We start from the raw sequence: 20214 nt of genomic DNA, 5'->3' as shown, positions 1-20214 counted from the left end.
GACAGGACACAAGAAAAGGGAATGAAGCTGCATGTTCAGTTTGGGTATCAGGAAAAGTTTCTGCACACAGTGGGTCGTCGGTCACTGGAACAGGCTCCCCAGGGAAGTGGCCATAGCACCAAGTCTGTCAAATTCTAAAAAATACAGACTGTACTCATGTAACATTTCCTAGCTGGAACATCTCAACAAACTGTTAAAGTATTAGAACTAAGAAAATGAAAGTGTTCTCACTCTTTGTTTTTCCTTCTCTGATAGAGAGAAATAGAATACTTAAAACTATTTAGTTTAACAGATCTGTTTGGAAAAAAAAAAAATCAGCCTGGAATATACCACAGGTCTTTTTCAAAACAAAGTTTTCGGCCATCAATCCCTCAAAATTTTGTAGTAAATATATCTGCAGCCTACCTTGTATATCTGCAGTAGCACATCTGTCCAAGCTCGTTTACTCATTGTCTCAAACGTGCTGTCCTCCAGGATGAATACATTCTTGTCACTAAATCTGTCTGAGGTTTTCACATCTCCCATATTCAACTCAGCCTTCAGATAAAGAGATGGGATTTATTTTCCATGTTCATTTCAGCAGTTTGGACGGAAATTCACAAGAGGACAAAAATGCATCAATGGCATAAATGACTGGTAACATCTACTACAGTGCAATAGTGACCAACAGTAGAACCATTTACAGTTTGCCACTATCTAAGGAATAAGAACTACAGTACAGAATTGATAGGAGTTGAAAGCAGCAATCAGGAAATAGGGGCAACACACAAGATAGAAAAAAGAAAAAGGAAAAAAAGATAAAAAGGGAAAAAAAAAAAAAAGAAACCATTTACCTTCAGTACAGTTTTTCCTTCTTTCACTTTAATCCATATCTTGTAATCTTCAGGTTCAAGCAGAAATTCTGGCATAACATGAGGGAGATATGCTCCTAGGCTTCTGAAATTGTAAAGCAGGAAAAGTTAAGACGTGGAAAGAATCATTTTTAAGACAAATCATTGTTTATAAGACAAATCATTGTTTTTAAGAGAAATTCAAGTTTTTCAACTTGTTCAACTGTATGTAAGCTCTTCCATGTTCCATCTGAATTTAGACAGCTTCTACTCATGAAGCTCATGTTCAATTCCTCTGCCTACAACTACATGCTAAAAGAATATACAACACTGGAGAGACTGCCTTCTTTATGAGAATTGCTCCTCCATAAGGGATTTATTGCAACATAAAGCATCAAAACAAATAATACCCATTTTCATGTGAAAGCCAAAGGATCACTGTTGCACATAAGATTAGTAGAATTAAAACCTGCTGATGCTTTCATCTGTCTGCAGACATATACATATATATAAATACACACACATTGGAAGTCTTAAGAGTGTAAGTGAAGGTATTTCAAAACTCTGTTAACTGCTAAACTGACCTGCCATCCCTTCTCAAGTTGCTAATAAATGCAATAGGAAAAGTAATTGCAGTAAAAAAAGGCAACTTCATTAGACTGAATACAAAAAAAACTAACTTTCAAGTGAAGAAAGACTATTATCTCAAATGACACATTTGAAGCCAATGTGCTGGAAAGGGGAAAACAATGAAGAATTTTTAAGTTTATTTTTCTCAGGGGAGCAGAGAAGCTTCCTGGCTTTTAGGTCAGGAAGATTATCATAGCGTAAATAGATTTAAATTGTTCTCTGTGTTTTAAACATGGTTAAAGACAATAAAAATAAGTAACTTTTCTTGTTATATAATCAGTATTTCATTCAAATGAAGTGATCCTACTTTTCTGGTACCATACAGTTCAATAAGAATTTACACATTAAAAGTCAAATATCACAGTCTGAAATTCAGATCATGACAACTTATTTCTCTTCCTATGGAATTATATTTTTCTAGCAACAATATAATCTCAGTTTTTCATACTCTACAAGGTGATGTTATCTTTTCATATCATTGAAATGTCATGTTTCATACAATTACCTAGTATGTTTTTAAAAACAAAAATATTTTGTTCAGGGACTCAAAACCAGCATCAAGTTAATAGTCTGGTTCTACAACTCATCGTGTCTGAAATTCCCATTTTCCATTCATCCATAGACTCCATTCCACGAAATCCCTTTTAATCTTCAGCTCTTTCCGAATAATAATAGATGGAAGCTATGCAATATTCATCTTTTCAGATATCTTATCTTCCTTTTGATGTTTTTACTTGGAAGGTACATGGGAATAGGTGTAATCTACAATTTTCTTTCCAGGAAATGCTACATAACAAGGTTACATGTCATCACAGTAAAGTTCTATATAACTGAATGTTCTCATAATTGGCTGCATTTTGCTACCGAGGAAAACTCTTAAAAAAATTCCTCTTCATTCAAGTGATATTTAAGCTGATGCCAGCTCTCCAAGATCAATATTTTCACACCATTAAGACATTTTCCCTCAAGACACAGGACTTTGCAAAAGCTTAGTTAGTTGTACTGTAAAATACCCAAGCTTTTCCTTTCCTGCTGTGGTAATGCACCAAGGACACCCTTTCAGTGGAGGACTTGCAACATTTCTTGAAACAGTGAGCAACATCCACCTGCCTTGACAAGTAGAAAATATGAAATACAAATTATGCTTTATTTAGACCATGCTGGCCACAAAGTAGTGGTTGGTGGAAGAAAGCCAAGAACTCTCTGCTGATTTTCCACAAATCACAATGAGCGTGCAGGGATAGCAGATCACAGATAAACTACTCATATCTCAGCTGGCTCTAGAAGTCTTACCATCACTACATACAGTCACGCCAGTAGTACAGATACTGTACATTTTTGTTCTATGATCTAGAAACACCCGTGAAAAAATGCAAATATTCTAGATGATCCTAAAATGTACAAGTAGGAAAGGTATATCCATAAAATAGAAGGAATGAAGAAATATTAAAGGATTCACATGAATTAGAAAGAGGCAGAAAACTAACAGGATGTGGTAACGTTAAGCATATATTGCGCACAAATTTAATTATAGAAGGGTTCAGACTGGAAAAGATACAGATAAGCACAGGAGTCCAGCTAGAACTGCTTTTCCTAGACCTGTGTTGTTTCTCTTGGATTGTTATGGAACGTCATGTCTAATCCACAGACCTCAACAACCTCCACTCTGTGTACAACAGGTGCTGGACTTAGCCTTGACCAATTGGCTGATGCTTCAATTCTGCTCTGAATACAGCCATGACTTAACAGACAAAACTCAGTAAAACTGAAGCCTTTTATTAAAATTTAGCTATTAAATAGCTTTAAAAAAATTCCCAAGTAACCACCTTAAAAACACTTAAGTAATTCTTTCCAGTTGCTGATATGCTTAGCCAAAAGCGATCCACTTACCCCAAAACTCATCATTTTAAAGTATGCAAAAACCATCATTTATGCTAGTTTCAAGATTCCTAGATTCCTGGAAAAGCTCAGTGGGAAGACTGCACATAAGAGCCATCAGCCTCCACCAAGAGCATCAATGGAATGAATGGTAAGATCATTAATGAAAAACTTGAGCTGACCATCTATTGAGTCTGCCAAAGTGCCGAGATTGAGAGTCATCTTCTTTTGCAATAAAGGAAGCAGAGTTCCTTTGGAATTCCTATGTTGAATATAACTTACCAAAGGACACTTTAATTAGTGTAAACTGTAGAGGATAACCTTGGTAAAAACAAATTAAAGGTTATAATGCATAAATCTTATCTCACACACACACAAAGAAAAAGAATCAAAGAAAACCTACTGTACACCATTCAGCTGGAATCATGTTTGAGCTATGCTAATTAAAAAGAGTGGAGAGAAAAGATGGATGAATGCATATTTCATCCTACTTGTACTTACTTGAGGAAAGAAAGCAGTGCCGAATGCTGCCAGTGGAGCTGTAACATTCGTTCGACCGGATCACGGGACAGCAACTGGCTCGCTGCAATGCCTGGTAATGAGTCTCCATACAGATGGAATAACATCTCACAAAAACCCTTATCTTTGCTAAGGTTTCGTGTAAAAACCTTATCTTGGGAAATAGTCGTCTGGACTTTACACACATCACTAAGAGAGAAAAAGCCTTTGATATTATTATTCTTTTAAATGCACAAAATGATCTAAAATGACACTTATCAGAATGTTGAGTTTAATAGACCATGAACTAAAAACAGAAGCAGGAAGGTCGAAAAGTATAGCACTTTTTCCTTTTAACAGAACTTCAAGAATTTTGAAGCGTGTGAAATATTTAATACGTGTATGTGAAATACTTCATACATAAATTCGTGTTTGTCAATGCTTTCTGGAAAACATAACTTTGATTCCTATCATGTTTGTAAATATCTATGTGCTTTTGTCCCAGAAGAATGGCTTCTTCATTATTTAGTAGCAAGTTGGATAAGATCAGCTGAGCGATGCCACTAAGACTGATACATTTCCAGAGACTATGAAATATTCTTTTCCACCTGTTTCTTGATCTTTAGATCACGTGAGGCAAAAATGACATTGTTAAACCACTTATAACCCAAAGAAGGGGCAATGGCTAGAACTATGTTCATTCTGGGAGGAGGATCAATTTCAGTTAAGAGGGTGGCATAATTTGAACTGCCTATTTAACATACACTGCATTATGATATGCCTGAGCATCATAGTTCAAAATATACTTTAGAAAGTTAAAAATAACCCCTGGATGACATTTTCATATAAGCAGCACATATAAGCTATAATTTTAATAGAAAACTCTACAACAGAATGTGTTTATATTCCTTAGATCATATCAAAAACACATAGTAGGTATGTTAACATTTTATAAGACAGACATGAGTTAGCTGTAAGCAGATGTGAATTACCTTCTCAGTGAATAAGGTATTGAAATAGGATTCTGTCCCTTAGGCCAGCCAAAGAGCGTGAACCAGCTCTTAATAGCAATTAGGGTTTTTTGAAAGAAGATGTACTCCTCCTCTTCATTTTCATCAGGAAAAAGTGATAATTCAAGTTTAGTTTTTTCCCTATGATTTTGATTGCCAGCTTCACTCTCTTCACTTACAACTTCACTCTCTTCACTTGCTTCTTCATCACACTCATTTTCAGAAGCAGTATCCACCTCTGAATGATACACACACACAAAAAAATCCTGAAAGATTCCTTCTTTCCATACTTTTGTCTAGTACAAAACTATTTAACACACAATTGTTTTTAAAAAAGAAAACAAAAACAAAAACAAAACAAAAAAAACAACAATAACAACAACAAAAATCTTTCAGACAACAAATTATCACCTTATTCTGGGAGTAAACATAGAAAAAAATACATAGAAAAACCCAAAGAGCAAAAAATAAACTCAGACATGGCTTACAAAACCACAGACAGCAATCTTAAAGACACAGTCAGTTCCAACAGATACAGCTTTGCCAGTTGGTCAGTGCTAGTTCCCCACCCCGGTCACATAGCATGCCTAAGTAACTGATTGGTGTTCAGACACTTTATCAGTTACTCTAGAGGTATTAAGCCTACATCTATAAGCCTTTGGACTTTTCTCCCCTCTTTTAGGCCTTCTCTCTCCTAATTTATGACCTGTTCATATTACTGCATGAAAAGGTAACTAAGAAAAATAATTTTCCTTATAGCACAAGTAACTTAGGTGACTTTATCCTTGAAGGTGTATTTAATACCATTCTTGCAGTTTTAATCTTACACTAAAAGATGAAAAAATTAAACTAGTTGACACCTTAGTGAATAAAAAAAGGCTCGTTGGGATTTAAGAAGAATAAACAATTCAGTGGGGAGGAAAGAGACTTATCCTTTATAAGACTATTGAATATATGCGCTGCATTATACCTGAAAGAGAAACCAGTGAGGCACTGGTTTCACCAAAGGAACTTGAGGAAATACTGCGGGAAGGCGATTGTGGTGTAAAACATGGATGCAAAACCACTTCTGCACTATTGCAGTCTTTACAGTCTGTAAAACAAGATTGAAGTTGCACTTGAGAAAACAGATTTTATTGTCTGTGCTCTAATAGATTATAAATGGATATCTGCTTCTATGTTTTCCTACTTCATGCTTCAATTAATCAAGTAGCAGTTCTGATTTGACTCATCATGGAAACCTCACTTCGGTCATTAGACTGGGGGCCAGAAAAAAAAGTTTCCTGCATACTTTTTCTACTAACTCTATGTTTTACAGGATGAGTTTTCCTACTTGCTAAAAGCACCAATCAAAACAATGCTAATCCAAAAATTCTGTTGTGAACAAAATATTCTTAAGGACTTCTTGATCACAGCTGTGTAATGAGTCTCAGCATACCATTATCAAGCTCTTTCAGGCCTAACAACATTTATTTTAGAAACCAAACTCAAAAGTAAACTTTAGCAATCCATCATTCTGAAACAACACATGTTCTAACATTCTCATGTTGGCCTATGATAGAATAAGACGACCCTCTGCCAGCTACTTCTGATGTCAGTCCAGAACAAAAGAGGGACCAAGTATAGTTTCTAGAGAAGTAAACACACTACTAAGAGAAGGAAAAGCTCTGTATGATTAACTGCTGATTGTTGGCATTGTTATTTGAATCATCTGGAGCAAGTGAAACAAGAGCATGGTGTCAGAATGGAAGCAAAGCCTTCCTGAATAGCTTTCAAAGACACTGTGTGATATAGATTTGGTTTGGTCACATTAAACTCCCTTTCACACCAAAATAGTCTATAAAAAAAACACATAAAAAGACTCAAAGAATTTAGTGGTAATGACTTGCTTCAAAACTGATACAAACTGATAGTATGGACAAACCAATAAGCAATCAATGCAGGACAGAAATATCCAATCATTAATGGGAGATCATTTCTTATAAAACCATCAATCCATTGTTGGCTTAATCCTCAAGGGAAACCTACAAAGCCTCTTCAAAAGAGAACTTGTAAAAATAGTCTATTGGTCACACAAAAAAAAAAAAAAGAAAAAAGAAAAAAAATTACACATTATTAAGAGATAATACCTTTTCCCCCTTTCCTATGTTCATTTTATTGTGTTATGACCCCTGAATTATACAGTACCTATAAATACCTTCTATAGGGGAGAAAAATCCTAAAACATTGCTTGTCTTCTTGATAATCCCTTTTTTAACTACACAAATATCAATTCTCTTTTCTCTTAAATGCTCCAAGTAAAACACTCATTTTAAGTTAATGCAGTCTTAGAATTCATTCTTTAAAGCCAGATCTGTTTCAGATTGAAGGACTTACTTGCTTACCTGAAAAATTTATCTATGTCACCAAAATATATCAGATCCAAACAGCTACAAAAAAAATACAATTTTTTTCCCCATACTTGAAGCTGCTTTGAGCAGGAAGTTGGACCAGATGACTCTCATGGATCCCTTCCAACCAGAATTATACAACGATCCTAAACCTCTTCGCGTAAGCACAGCCACACATAAAGAGATTGCAGATCACTGAGGCAGAGATGGGGTCAGCATGGGGGGGACAGGCAGAGATATAGAGACAGGGAGGCAGGCAGAGGGTGGCAGGAAGGGAGATATATTACCAAGATATTTCTGCTCTCTGATCACAGGCTTTTATTAGGACTTAAAATATGGTTGTGCCATTCACCCTTCAAGGACAGTAATTAAAAAAAAAACACACCTGAAAACAATTCACAAGAGGCAAATAACGATCATATTTTAAAATAATATCATGTGGCTTTCTTCAAAACATATGATCACTGTCTATCAATACAATTGAAATTAAATAAATTTATTTTTTATTATTTGGGCTATTTTCTTTACTCACAATAAAAACTTCACAAAACATCCTGTAAGATTTAGGTTTATTCAATATTTTTTCAACAAACATTACCTAATCATTTATATGTTTTCCTCATTTTCAACAGGAAAACTGAAGTTATTAAATTGTTTTAAAAAATTAATTGCAGTATTCCCATGCAATTAATGAGGAAAAATGCCATCTTGATGATTACATTCCTGTTATAACCCTGAAAACATTGATAATACTACTGGACATAATATACTTTCAAAGGTGGAGTGTTGACTACTTACGGCTTCTCAAGGTAATTTTTTGATCAGAGCAGTGAAATGCCAAGTATGGGTATAAAGTAAGAAGGCAATTCTCTGCTGTTGCAGCAATTTGAACTGAGAACCTGTTGAAAACAAAACACAGAAGTTACCATTTTCTATTTACCAATGATAATCAAGATATTTCTTGATTAGCACAAGAACAAAAGACAGAATGAAGGTGTCCAGACAACTCCTCCACCCTTCTGTAGCAGTTCAACAGGAGATTGCACAGGTGGGAGTGCACCTATCAAAATGCTGTGGTTTAGTATAGTATTTCCACTTCATAGTTTTCCTATGAGCACAAGTGTATCATCAGTCTGAAACTGATTTCAAGAAATCAATTAACTCTGTCACTCTAAAAAGAAAAAAAATTATTAAAATCACAGCAGACATTTATGAGTGTCCTATAACTTTTGACAAGGGAAGCTTTCTTGAAAAGCAACTCCTATTTTGATGTATCATTTATTCTGTAAGACTTTAGAGAAATGTCATAATAAATACTTAAAAGTAAATAGATTCAGTTTAAAAACAAGAAGATATTGACTGCAATTGGTGATATATAATAGAAATTGATGTTCATGTTGCAGTGTTCACTGGAGTGTCTGTACTATCTGTAGCAGCTACAAAAATGTGCAGCAATCCACCTTTTAACCCTTTTTTCGTACCTCACCTCAATCTCTCAGAGTGTAGTCAACAAGCAAATTATTGCCATCAATGGAACCCTGTTAGCCATCTGTATTTATGTTCTTACCTCATTGCAACTGACAGGTAATTAAATTGAGCTTAGTCCTATGTTATTAAATAGCTGGGTTTGCACTCCACTCCACATTTAGTTATTAAGTAACATTAATATTAATTAACTGTTTTGACTAAGCTGTCAAAAATACAAAGAAAAGTGTGTTTTAATAATTCAAACAGCATGCTGATATCCATCTTGCTTTAATATATTGAGAATTATGCATACTGGAAATATACCTTCCACAGAATATTTTATTTTCTTCAAATAACATACTGAAAGATAAATTCCTGTTTATTGTAAATTTAGATTAACATTAAAAGCTATCACAAGACCTTTTGGATTAATTTATATATGACATAACTATATTTTACTGCTTTTTTATAGACAAACTTAAACAAGAAAAACAAAAATGTTTTAAAACTACCAGAAAGTAGTTTTCTCTTTCATTCTTCCCTTTCCTCAGATATCACTTTTAAAGAAACTTTTTAAATAGAGTAAGGCTCCAATAAAATCCACAGCCATCTTCTTATCTGTAAATATTCAAATTGGAATTCCAATTTCATAGCTAACAGCTATTTAAATCAATAATCCAGCTCTGCAATGCTTTTATTTGTTCATAGGACATGTCAATCCTATCGGAACAAGGCCGGTTTCCCCTTGTAGCACACTATTTTTTAGCTAATGTCATTCTTCCTGCTTTTATTCAGCAGAAATCTCAGCAGCAGGACAGATGGCTATGAGAGGTATATCCACATCTATCTATATGTACAAAATGTACATTTGTACATGCTCAAACCAGGTGTCAGAGCTTGTTTTTTCCAACTTTACCACGCCATTTAATGACAAACAGGATCAATAATGGCAACACAGAAAAGTTTGCCAGCTTCCAACCCATGACTTTACTGTGGTAACTCAGCCATCTCCATCCTCAGTGCTGGTTTGAGATCTGGGCATATGCCAAATCTTCATTCATGCTCCAACTTGCACAGTAATGAAACACAAAAGTTGGATTGAGAACAACTGCAGTAGAGCTTAACTACTTTAAAAAATTTCATCAGTGATACTACTCAAAGCAAAGACACTAACTGTACAATCTAGGATATAAAGAACAACATAAATACAAATAAATCCCTCAGAGTTTGTGGTGCTGCTGCAAGAGAAGCTCCTCCCTGTTCCTTGCTGCTAAGAACCCTACAGGGATATGGTTCATTGCCTGCTGCTATCACAGTAAGAGAAATGAATACACCCAGCCAATGCAAATATTGAGGATGAGCAGATGAATCTGCACATCAACAACTGATTCTGCAGCTGATACTGATCACAAGGATTTAGCTTCTGTGAAGAAGGGGGTGAAAAATTTGCTATATGGGGAGATTCTGAGAGTTGTGAATTTTCAGCTGGGAGGAAAGAAGGCTCAGGGGGATCTTGTCGTAGGTACAAAAAAAATACCTGATGGGAGGGGGGAAGGAAGATGGAGCCAAACTTCTCCCAGCTCAGTGAGATCACAAAAGGCATTGGGTACAAATTGAAATACAGAAAATTTTATCATTTCATCAGAGGAAAAAAACCACAACAAAACAAAGTAAAACAAAAAAAGCATGAGGGTGGCTAAACTCCGGACAAGTCTGTTTAGAGAAGTTTACAGAGTCTTTGAAGATAAGACCAACGGGATATATGTAGTTGTACATAAGTTATTATAATTCCTTGTGGTCTTACTCCAGTTATTAACTGCTGCAGTTAGTCAGTGGGGAATAATATCAGTAACCAGAGACCTCTGTAAGAGAGTTGATTCTTTGAAGAGGGGATGAGATGATCTCTGGAAGCTCCTTCCAACCTCAGCCATTCTCTGCTAATAAATATCAACTCAATTATTGGCCACCTGTCCACTTATCATTAAATATTTTAATACAGCATTTTCCCAGAAGTGCTATTTGAAAAAAAAGATCAAGAATGATTCAGTAGCTAAAAAATTAATCCGAGTGTCCAATGATGACACTCCATTCATAAGGGCATATGGCAGAAAAGCAAAGGTGATAGAGCTAAATATTTATCATACAATGATAAAGGCACTGAGACAGAAAAACATACACATTTCCATACAAACATAGAAAATAGATTACAAAGACATGTACATTCTGATGTGCTTTAAATCATCTTTTACCACTGACCTTTATTTATAACATCATTAACAAAGTGATATTATAAAATTAGAAGTCTTGTGCAATATATTTATTTTGCATTTGCAGCAGAGTTTATCTAAATTATACAAAGATCTTTGTTCTATTGGACTGAAAGTTATCTCCATTACTAGCAAATATGAAGTCACTATATGTGTTAAATTATTCAGTGTATTCAGTTTTATAATGCTTAATAAAGCAAGTAAAAAATTTGTTATCTACATGAACCATCATTGCCACTGCTATTTCAGTGTTTATTCCCTAATGAGTATTTCCAAAGAACACAAAACAGGAAAACTGCCACTAAATATATTGTGTATACCAACATTTGAAACCTGCTGATCACCAGAAGTAAAGCTCCAACTGTGATGACAAAAAATACCATCTAACACTGTAAAAGAAACTTTATATAAGAAGTTCTCCACTTCTCTTCAAGTGACTGATTTTTTTTCATTAAATTATTTGTTTTAATGTTTGTTGAAAGACAAAAGAACCCGAATCAAAATACATTTATCCTTTTTAATTTGCTCTGTAGCATTTCAGATGTTTCCTGAAACAAGTGATTTGTCTTGTATCAGTGTATCCCAAGCGCTCTAGAAATGGAGGCAGACATCAGCTCTTAATTCTTGAATAACAGATGCTTCAGCTCTCAGGGACCATCACAGTGGGAGAAAGCCACAAGCACAGAAAAGAACGGGAGTGATTAATGTGTTTGGACCATCCTGGTTTTCAAAAGCACTCCCTACTATCTGAGGCAAAATGCCAATAGATTCTAAGGTCAAATGAATGCTGCAAAGCAGCATCCAAATACCAAGAACTTCAATGTTTTCTATCTCCCTGCTCTCTCCAAATGTAAATGATATTGAAACAAATTGACAGCTTCAATTCTCCCAGGCGTGCCGGCAGAATACATGCTTTGGACATCTGCCAGCAGTGCCTATTAAAGAGCTGCACGGTTTAGGCACATTTCCCAAGAGCAAAGGGAACATACTGCTTCCCCTGCGAGACGCTGAGATCTGATGGACTATCAAAACAACTGGAACCAATCCATAACTGGGTTAGTGATTGTGTCTCAGTTGTATCATATTGTTATTAGAGGCTAAATTCCCTGACAGCCTCTCCTTCTGAAGCTCCAGCCATGACTAACATGAATAAATTCAGAAATTGCCTGAGTTTCCACAGTTCTCCAGAAGTAGCAGGAAAGAAAACGGGCAACAGTAGAACACGGGAGGCAAGGACCTCAGAGCATTTGTGTCATCAGTGATCACATCAATTTACCTTCCCAGCACAAGTGGAGATCCTGGGACACTGCTGCTCAGAGCACCACCTTCTTCGACTGTATGACACAACAGGCACCTGTTGTTTATTGCTTATTTTTAGATATAATAAATTGTCTTTTCAATCAAGATGGCAGAAACCTTTCTTTTCTGCTGAAGTATTTGTATAATCAGCAAATTGAAAGACATAATAACAGTAGAGAACAAATATTTAAACATGTCATGTTTGCAGAAGTTTTCTGGGGGAAATACCTGTCATAGCTAAATATTTCTTCCCATTTATTAAATAGTTACTCAAGAAAATCTTGGATTTTATGTTATCGGTATTCCCATCAGTCCTATGCAAGGAAACATCATTTATTTTGCTTTGTAGTCATAGGAGCAAATAGGAAGAATAGAAATCTTAGAATTAGAAATTAACTGAAAATTCTCATTTAAGGCAGTCATTAAATAAATATTAATGCACTTTCCTCTGTTCCATTTAATGAAAGCTGTGCTGACAGTAAATTTCCTACACGAATGACAACTATATATCTCTTCAGTTTTCTTTTACAATTGCATATAACACGTCTTTGCTATAAAAAATTATTGCCTGTTGTCTTTCAAACGTTTTATGTAAAGTAGCCAAATTCAACACTATCTATCCTCTACCCAATGTTCACTCTGTATTAAAAAAAAAAAAAGCAACACATTATTATTTAGAAGGATTAAATAAGGGCTATGCAAAACCCTACTGCTGTTTTAGACCAAATTTAGAGAAGTAAAACACTGCAGAGGCTAAGTAAAAAAATTACCCAAAAAGCGTATTTGCCTTGGCAATAGTCCTACTTTGAAATATGCCTTCGCTTCGAAGTTAGAGCTTCTTTTCTAAGGAGTTAAACATAGGATATATTTTACTGATCTATGAAAAATTTAAGTTGCTTATTTTAATAAGAACATCCCAGAACATGGAACGGAAGTTGAATCTCAAAATTTTATTTCAAATAATTTTAAAAACACATATTACTATTTTGGAAATGAAAACATAAAGAGAGAACACCTGACAAATTAATACATCTTCAGCACCTGATACTGTGGGATTTCACAGCCTATTAAGCAGTCCAGGAACCTATTCAAGACCAGTTAGCTTTTATAGGTGTTATAAAAGATTATAGGTTTCATTGATTTATTATTAAAGATGTAGACGACCCTGAAATCTTGCTGTCCTAAAAGACCCAAATTAACAAAGCAGTTTAAATTCTTTAGTTGCACAGTCTGAAGCAAATTGCTCAAATGCTTAGACAATTAGGTTTGAAGTTTGAACGTGTTGCACAGGGCTCCCATGGGGTTGGGCTGGCAAGAACGAGGGTAGATATGCAGAGAACAAGAAATTGCAGCTACATGTCACTACAGAGTGGAATATCAAAGCACATAATAATACTAACGGTAGTAATAAAACTGGAAAAATGTATCCAGGTCTGGATAATTTTTTCTGGACTTTAGTAGAATAATAACAGGATTAGAGAATCAGGTGCTCCTTAGATTTTTTCCAACTGAAGGAAAGAATTCTTTCTGCTTATGAAAAAAAAATAACTTCTTCTGAAAGCCAATATGGATAATATTACCCTGACTAATGGTACACAGAGAATCCCTTTGTTTTGGATGCTGTGCTATTTCATCCAGTTGTGCTCAGGTTTTGTATCACCTGCTCCTGCAGCCCACACACACACTCAACTGCCTGTTAGGAAATCACATATACACTGGCGAACTCCTGTGACTAGTTCTGTCCTTTAACAAATACCTAACTACTAAGTTTTAAAACATAGCAGCAATTTTAAGATGATTTGAAATTCTGGAGCATGAGTTTTTTCACCTTCACCAGCAGGAATGGTTTTTATGGTTAATTAGATGGCTTTCCTTTGCTCTATTTCTTTAAAAAACACACTGAGTTTGCCTTTAAATTGAGGAGTGTATCCTTTATTTCCTTTTAATGGGAAATATAGAAAAAATTTTATTACACAGGAGGAATTTTTATTTCTCTATAACAAGGTCTGAGAAACTGTTAGTGCATCATATAAAAAGTTATTAAAACTAAATATCGTGCCTGCTCAGAAGCCATATTTTAGACATCATCATAAGCTTAAATTATCCTTTTCTCATAATCACTGCAAACTTCAGCACACATTCATGAACCTATACAATGATTAAATCTTAGAAGTAAATAAAATTAATAAGAAATAGATTCTTGGCTGACAATCTATACAGAAAGATATAAAATACTAATCCAATGTGAGCAGCAATAATTGAAAGGCCCATAACCCTTGCATCAAAATAATATAAAATTCTTATTTAGAAAAAAGCCCATTCTAAGCAGTACAGTGGAGATATTTAGCCCTCAAAATAGTTACTTTACTGAAAATAGTAACTGCAGGAATGACTTTTACTCACAGTAGCACCTATCTTTCTTCCTTATGCAGAAACACTTTCAACCCACCAAGGGGAGAGATGATCAAGACACAAGTTACCAAGTAGATATGAATGAGACCTTGAAAAAAGATCCTAAGATGGACACTCAGATTAATTTTAAATTAGAGAACAAAGCAGAATTTTGTAGTTTTGAATAATAATTCAGTCAAAAAAATTCTATGTTCCATTTTCATTTTTTTCAGAATCATTCTTGTATGTCTTTACCCAGCTATTGTGAGTTCTCTGTCTTATATCCAACTTTGTCAGTTTGAAACCTTCCCCCACCATGAATTTGAATTGCACACATTACCTGTTTTCTTCTTCATCAATGAAGCACATGTTCCCTAAAACTGACACTGGCTTAGATGATCTAAAGGTGATATGGCAAACTAGTTGATTACTTTTGCCATCTGATGAAAGAACAATGTCTTGTCCTCCTGGGAACTGCACAGAAAAAGGGTGAATCCTGTCACCATCTTCAAGTTCAATCTGAGGAAGTTCAACATAAATTTGTGATGGCCTGTGTTAAAAATAAACAACAACGGTGTTTTTGCTCACAGGATTGCAGTGATAAAGTTGATTCACACATTCACAAAACTATAATTCCCAGTTAAATAGAGAAGAATAACTTTATTTTTGAAGTACAAATCACATGAAACTAATTAAAGAATTAAAATTCCTTCAACATTTAGATGGTAGGTTGTTTCATTCATGTGCATCTGAACATTTTATACTGACAAACAATAGCTCAATATCCAGATGAAGAGCAATTTCTACTAACTGTGCTACAAAAGGCATAATTAGGTTTCCAAAACTTAAAAATTTCACTGAATTATTGCACAATCATTTAAAGGAAGTTTTAAAGTAGAAATATTAAAGGGAAATTCATTAAGATACTTAAGATGCTTTCCCCAAGTTATGTGATTATAGGTTGCAGTTCATAAATAAGAATGGCATTCAGTCCAGGCTCTTATGGAATCCTTTCAGTTCCAAACACTGAGTTACTGACAATAAACAAATCACTTGATAAAGGAGTACTACTCAGACAAGATAAGACAATAATAATTTGAAGGTAAGGTTAATTTCATTAATTTATGACAACAGAAATGCTTTGCTCCAATTCTTCTTCATTGAAATGATACCTACATGAGCAGAACTACTACTACTGCTCTTTACTGATTAAAAACAGAAAAATTGTATCTTAAAAATTGGAATAGTTGTGAAGCTGGGTTATGCTACCTAATATTACAAAAGGCTCCTATAAATATTACAAAAAGGCTCTTATAAATAGAAGTAACAGGATAAAGTTGACCCACAGAAAAGTAACAAATACATGAATTGTCTCTCGTGAAAAGTGGCAGGACTAAAACATTTGTGGTGTCCTTTACAATAATAAAACCTTGCTTATGAAGAAGAGGGGGGGAAGGAGAAAAAAAAAAAAACACCACCAGAAACTGCAACCACACCAATTGCTCAAACAACAGCTGGATTTCAAAACAGTGCCTTATAACCTGTGCAGTAGAGAAAATAAAGCAACAGAAAGATTTTATCTTATCACAATGAGAAAAAATAAATAAGACTCTGATCTTCTTATCTGGCTAAACTGAAGAAAAAAGTCCTGGTAGGGCTCTGGTCTTAATTTTTGTGCTATTCATAGTAATTTTTTATTTCTGATATAAATTCATAGAGTGAATATATCAGAAGATAGTCACTTCATGAAGCAGGAATGTTTGAGGACAAAACATGGGCTTCTTGCATATACAGCAATATTAATTACATTAATTTTTTCTTAAATATGCAGATTCTTCTGCTGAGCAGAAAATTAATGCTAACCTTCACAAACAAATACTAATCTTCACTTTTTCAGAAGAGAACAAAACAAAGAATTATTCAGGATTTATGTAATAAATCTACGTTGAGATTTTTACCTTAAATAATCCTGTGGAATGATATTGATATCTGCTTCAGTTTCCACACCCAGAGGAACCGGCATCATGATTAAAAAGGGAGGGTCAAAATTTAGTTTTGGTGACTTCAGAGTGCCAGACAAGGTTAACTTGTATAGTGATGGATTATCATTTACATACACTGATATTTCAGAAGTATATGTCCCAGGACAAGCTGTGCAAAAGGTTTGAAAAACAATTACATTACCATAAATACATGCAACTAAAGGAGTTACATTAAGAGGTTTTGGGTTGGGTTTTTTGTTTGTTTAAAAAAAAATAAAAATCAGCACTGCTTTCTTTCTCAAAACTTAACATAAAATAAATATAATAGCAGAAGAATATTTACTAAGAAAGCTTAGAACACTTGCCCATAGCAAAGAAAAATCTACATTTTTTTACTTGTCCGACATTTTTCAGAGTCTGAGTTCTTGATTTATTGCACTAATATTCTATTATTGTACATAATACAACACTTAGCAGATTTTTAAGAATTGCAGTTATACCATAAACTACAATAATTGACACAGAGAATACTTATTTTATAAAGGAATAACTATCAGAAGCATCAGAAGCCAAAACAAGGAAAAGTTGGTGCCTTTTAAGAGGACAATGACTCCAGCTACAAAGACGACCCTAAAACCTGTCATGTTGCTAAGTCAGCCTCACACGAGCCAGCAGGACCAGTTCTACCCTCCACTAAGAGCATCTCCCATTTCACAGAAACATTTAGGTTGGAAAAGACCTTGAAGATCATCAACTCCAACTGCAAACCTAACACTGTCAAGCCCACCAAAAAAAAAAGGGATGGGATGACCAAATATCCTTCTCCAGGCATTCTCTACAGTGCTGCTGGACATGACAATAGTGAAGATCTCGATTTCCCTGTGCTCTGCCCCTGCTCATGCCACCTTCCTGACTGCTGCAAGGCAGTTTCCCTAGCATGGAAAAGCACATTTTCTTCCACTGACACAGGGGGGAGCAAGGTGCTTCCTTCCACATTGCACTGTCAAAATGGTATTCCAAACCAAGCAGTGCCATTTACCAAATTTTCAATCATTACCACTGCTGAAGAGATAGCAACATAAGCAATTTTGAGGGGCAACTAGAGAACAGCTCTTGTACTTAGAAACAAATCTGTATGTGTGTTGTAAGACAACCCAAAAAGTTTAATCTTTTAAATTTTGAGAAAAAAACACCTTTCCCTTTGATTCATCTCTATCATATCAGTATGGAAAAATCCTCAGCTAATAAATAAGAGGAAAAGATAGCTAAAAAAAAAATTGTGTTTTATGGTTTGTATGAGCATTTATGTGTCACTGCAAAAAAAATACACAACAGACTCTTCTGAGATGAGCTCAGATAATTAATTCCACAGCCTGAGGAAGAGCTGTCACTGTTTACAAACAAAAAGAATAAAACCTAATGTCTTCAAAATACTTTTTCTTATTTCCTCCCTATAAGACCCACTTATCTGGCTCAAAACCAGCTTGTTGCTGAACAAAGGTTGGTTTGTCATGGTCCATCCTCCAGTGGTGGGTGTTCACCTCCTGTCTTATGTTGATCAGAGGTTTTGCCACCAAACACAAAAAATAATCCTTTTCCCCTTTGGTTGGGGGGTGCAAACCTGCCTTTTGCAAATGGCCAATTGTTTGAATCATCAACCATTAACATTAACACAAGCACATAAACCAATAAATTATTGCTTATGTCACAAATACTAGGATGTCGTAATATTGTCATCATTTTTAACAGACACAAAGACAAAAAAAAAAAAATATTTCTGATGAAAGTCAGTTATACACATATGCAAACTGTCCTCCCACACTTCCAGAGGAGAAATGTTTCAAATCTTCACACCTTTCACTCTACATGTTTCAGTTGTACTTTAACTTAGCATCAAAACCGGTTTAAACAGCCTCTTCTTTAAGGATGTCCATAGTCCTTGTTCCTCTCTAGCAGCATAGATTTTTTTTTTTTTTGCCCCCCAGAAATTTTAACTCTAGAATAGCAAAGGTTTTGATCTTTTTAGACTGTATGAGAAGAAAGTAAAATCATCACCTGCTCTTCTCACCCTCCTAAGTTTTTATTAAATTGTCATGCAGTTTCTACACTTGTCCCCTAAATAAACATTTTTAGTTTAGCTGCCTTGGACTTTACAATAATTCATGCTGTAATGCATATACACACCTCCAGCATAAAAAGGTGCCATGGGAAAAAATTGCATACACTGAAATACAGACTTCAAAGCAAAAAAGTAACCAGTAGTTAAAACTTAAAGGTAAGCCCTACAAAAAAATGAAGGAAAAAAAAAGTAAACTAATAATTTCTCCACAGAAACTGTTCAAAAAAAGAAAAACAAAACAAAACCAAACACTAGAAGATGATGGTCATTTGGACCTATTAAAAAATCATCATATCTTCAGGGGCTCAGAACTCCTGGTAACTCACAGGTGCATTTGAGACTATTTCCACAAGGGATCCCAGAGCACAAATTTATTGTAACTTCCTGAGCTGCAGATATTTTTCATATCACAATAAGATATAGTGAAAATTTTTATCTACTTTTAATGCATTACAATATAGAGCAGTAGAAAAGGATCATATTCCTTCAGTTCTGGAGAATCTCTAGTTTTACTTTTTTTAAAGGTAGCACCATCTTACCATGCAATATACAAACTCTTGCATTTGATTAAACACTGCATATTACTGTAGCACTTTGTACTCTATTATAGATGCTTCAGTTATAGTTAAACAAATTACTCTAATGCACTTTCAAAGTTCATTTCAGGGTTTGTTCACCCCCACATACTACAACTTTACAGTAGAATCCTATGAAGGTGATTAGCACACTATACTCATTAACTAGGTCTCCCATGTGAGTTTTGATGTACCTAATGTTCTCTTACAAGAAAGACTAAATGTTCTCTTACAAGAAAGACTAATGATATTCATTGAAGATATAGCATAAATAGGCTGTAAATCATGGGAAAATACTTAGAACATTAAACTGAGGGTAATTGATTTTTACAGTTATTTATGATTTTCTGTAAACAAAAGATATGGGAACACAGTAAAAATACAGATAACTTTAAATTAAAATAATTTATCAGTCATATTTGTGTATACACACATCTGAATTTACACATGCAATTTATCCGGTAATTAAAAATATTAGCTTTTATTTGTATGCTGTGCTCTGCTTCACAGTCTGCAATACACAAGCAACTCCAAGAAACGTGCAATTAAATACTGCTCTTGCATATTCACAATGTTTACAGAGCACCATTTAACAGGCTTCTCAATTTATCACACAGAATCATTGCAAGAGTCTTATAAACAAAGAAAAACATAGGTGTATTAAATTGTACACGGTGCAAGTTAGACATTCCAATATTATGATAAAGAACAAAACCAGCATCTTCCTTTAGGATGGGGGTGCTCCCTTGCTGACTCAGGATCAGATCCAACTGACAAAACAACTTTTCTTCCCCTTGAGAATGCTGGGGCTCCAAAAGTAGGCCACTTAAACTGACACAATGACAGAGTCCTGTAGGCATCAGCTGTATATGCAGTGT

At 34.8% G+C, this 20214-nt stretch overlaps 1 protein-coding gene across 1 annotated transcript in view; it reads right to left on the bottom strand.

Annotated features, from left to right (window-relative positions):
- The window catches only part of CFAP47 (cilia and flagella associated protein 47), a 281400-nt gene that overhangs the window by 220803 nt on the left and 40383 nt on the right, over nt 1–20214 (bottom strand). Inside the window, exons 26-33 of the mRNA XM_027894062.1 lie at nt 16619–16811; nt 15001–15210; nt 8035–8135; nt 5817–5939; nt 4829–5084; nt 3840–4046; nt 834–936; nt 406–537 (exon numbers count right to left, since the gene is read on the bottom strand). Coding sequence (XP_027749863.1) covers nt 406–537; nt 834–936; nt 3840–4046; nt 4829–5084; nt 5817–5939; nt 8035–8135; nt 15001–15210; nt 16619–16811 — 1325 coding nt within the window. The remainder of the gene's footprint in view (nt 1–405; nt 538–833; nt 937–3839; nt 4047–4828; nt 5085–5816; nt 5940–8034; nt 8136–15000; nt 15211–16618; nt 16812–20214) is intronic.

This window comes from Empidonax traillii, unplaced genomic scaffold (genome assembly GCF_003031625.1).
Source record: "Empidonax traillii isolate 1590-97213 ecotype Southwest subspecies unplaced genomic scaffold, ASM303162v1 scaffold1:size7828297, whole genome shotgun sequence".
In the NCBI taxonomy this organism is placed as follows: domain Eukaryota; kingdom Metazoa; phylum Chordata; class Aves; order Passeriformes; family Tyrannidae; genus Empidonax; species Empidonax traillii.
This window is presented reverse-complemented; position numbering and strand designations above follow the sequence as displayed.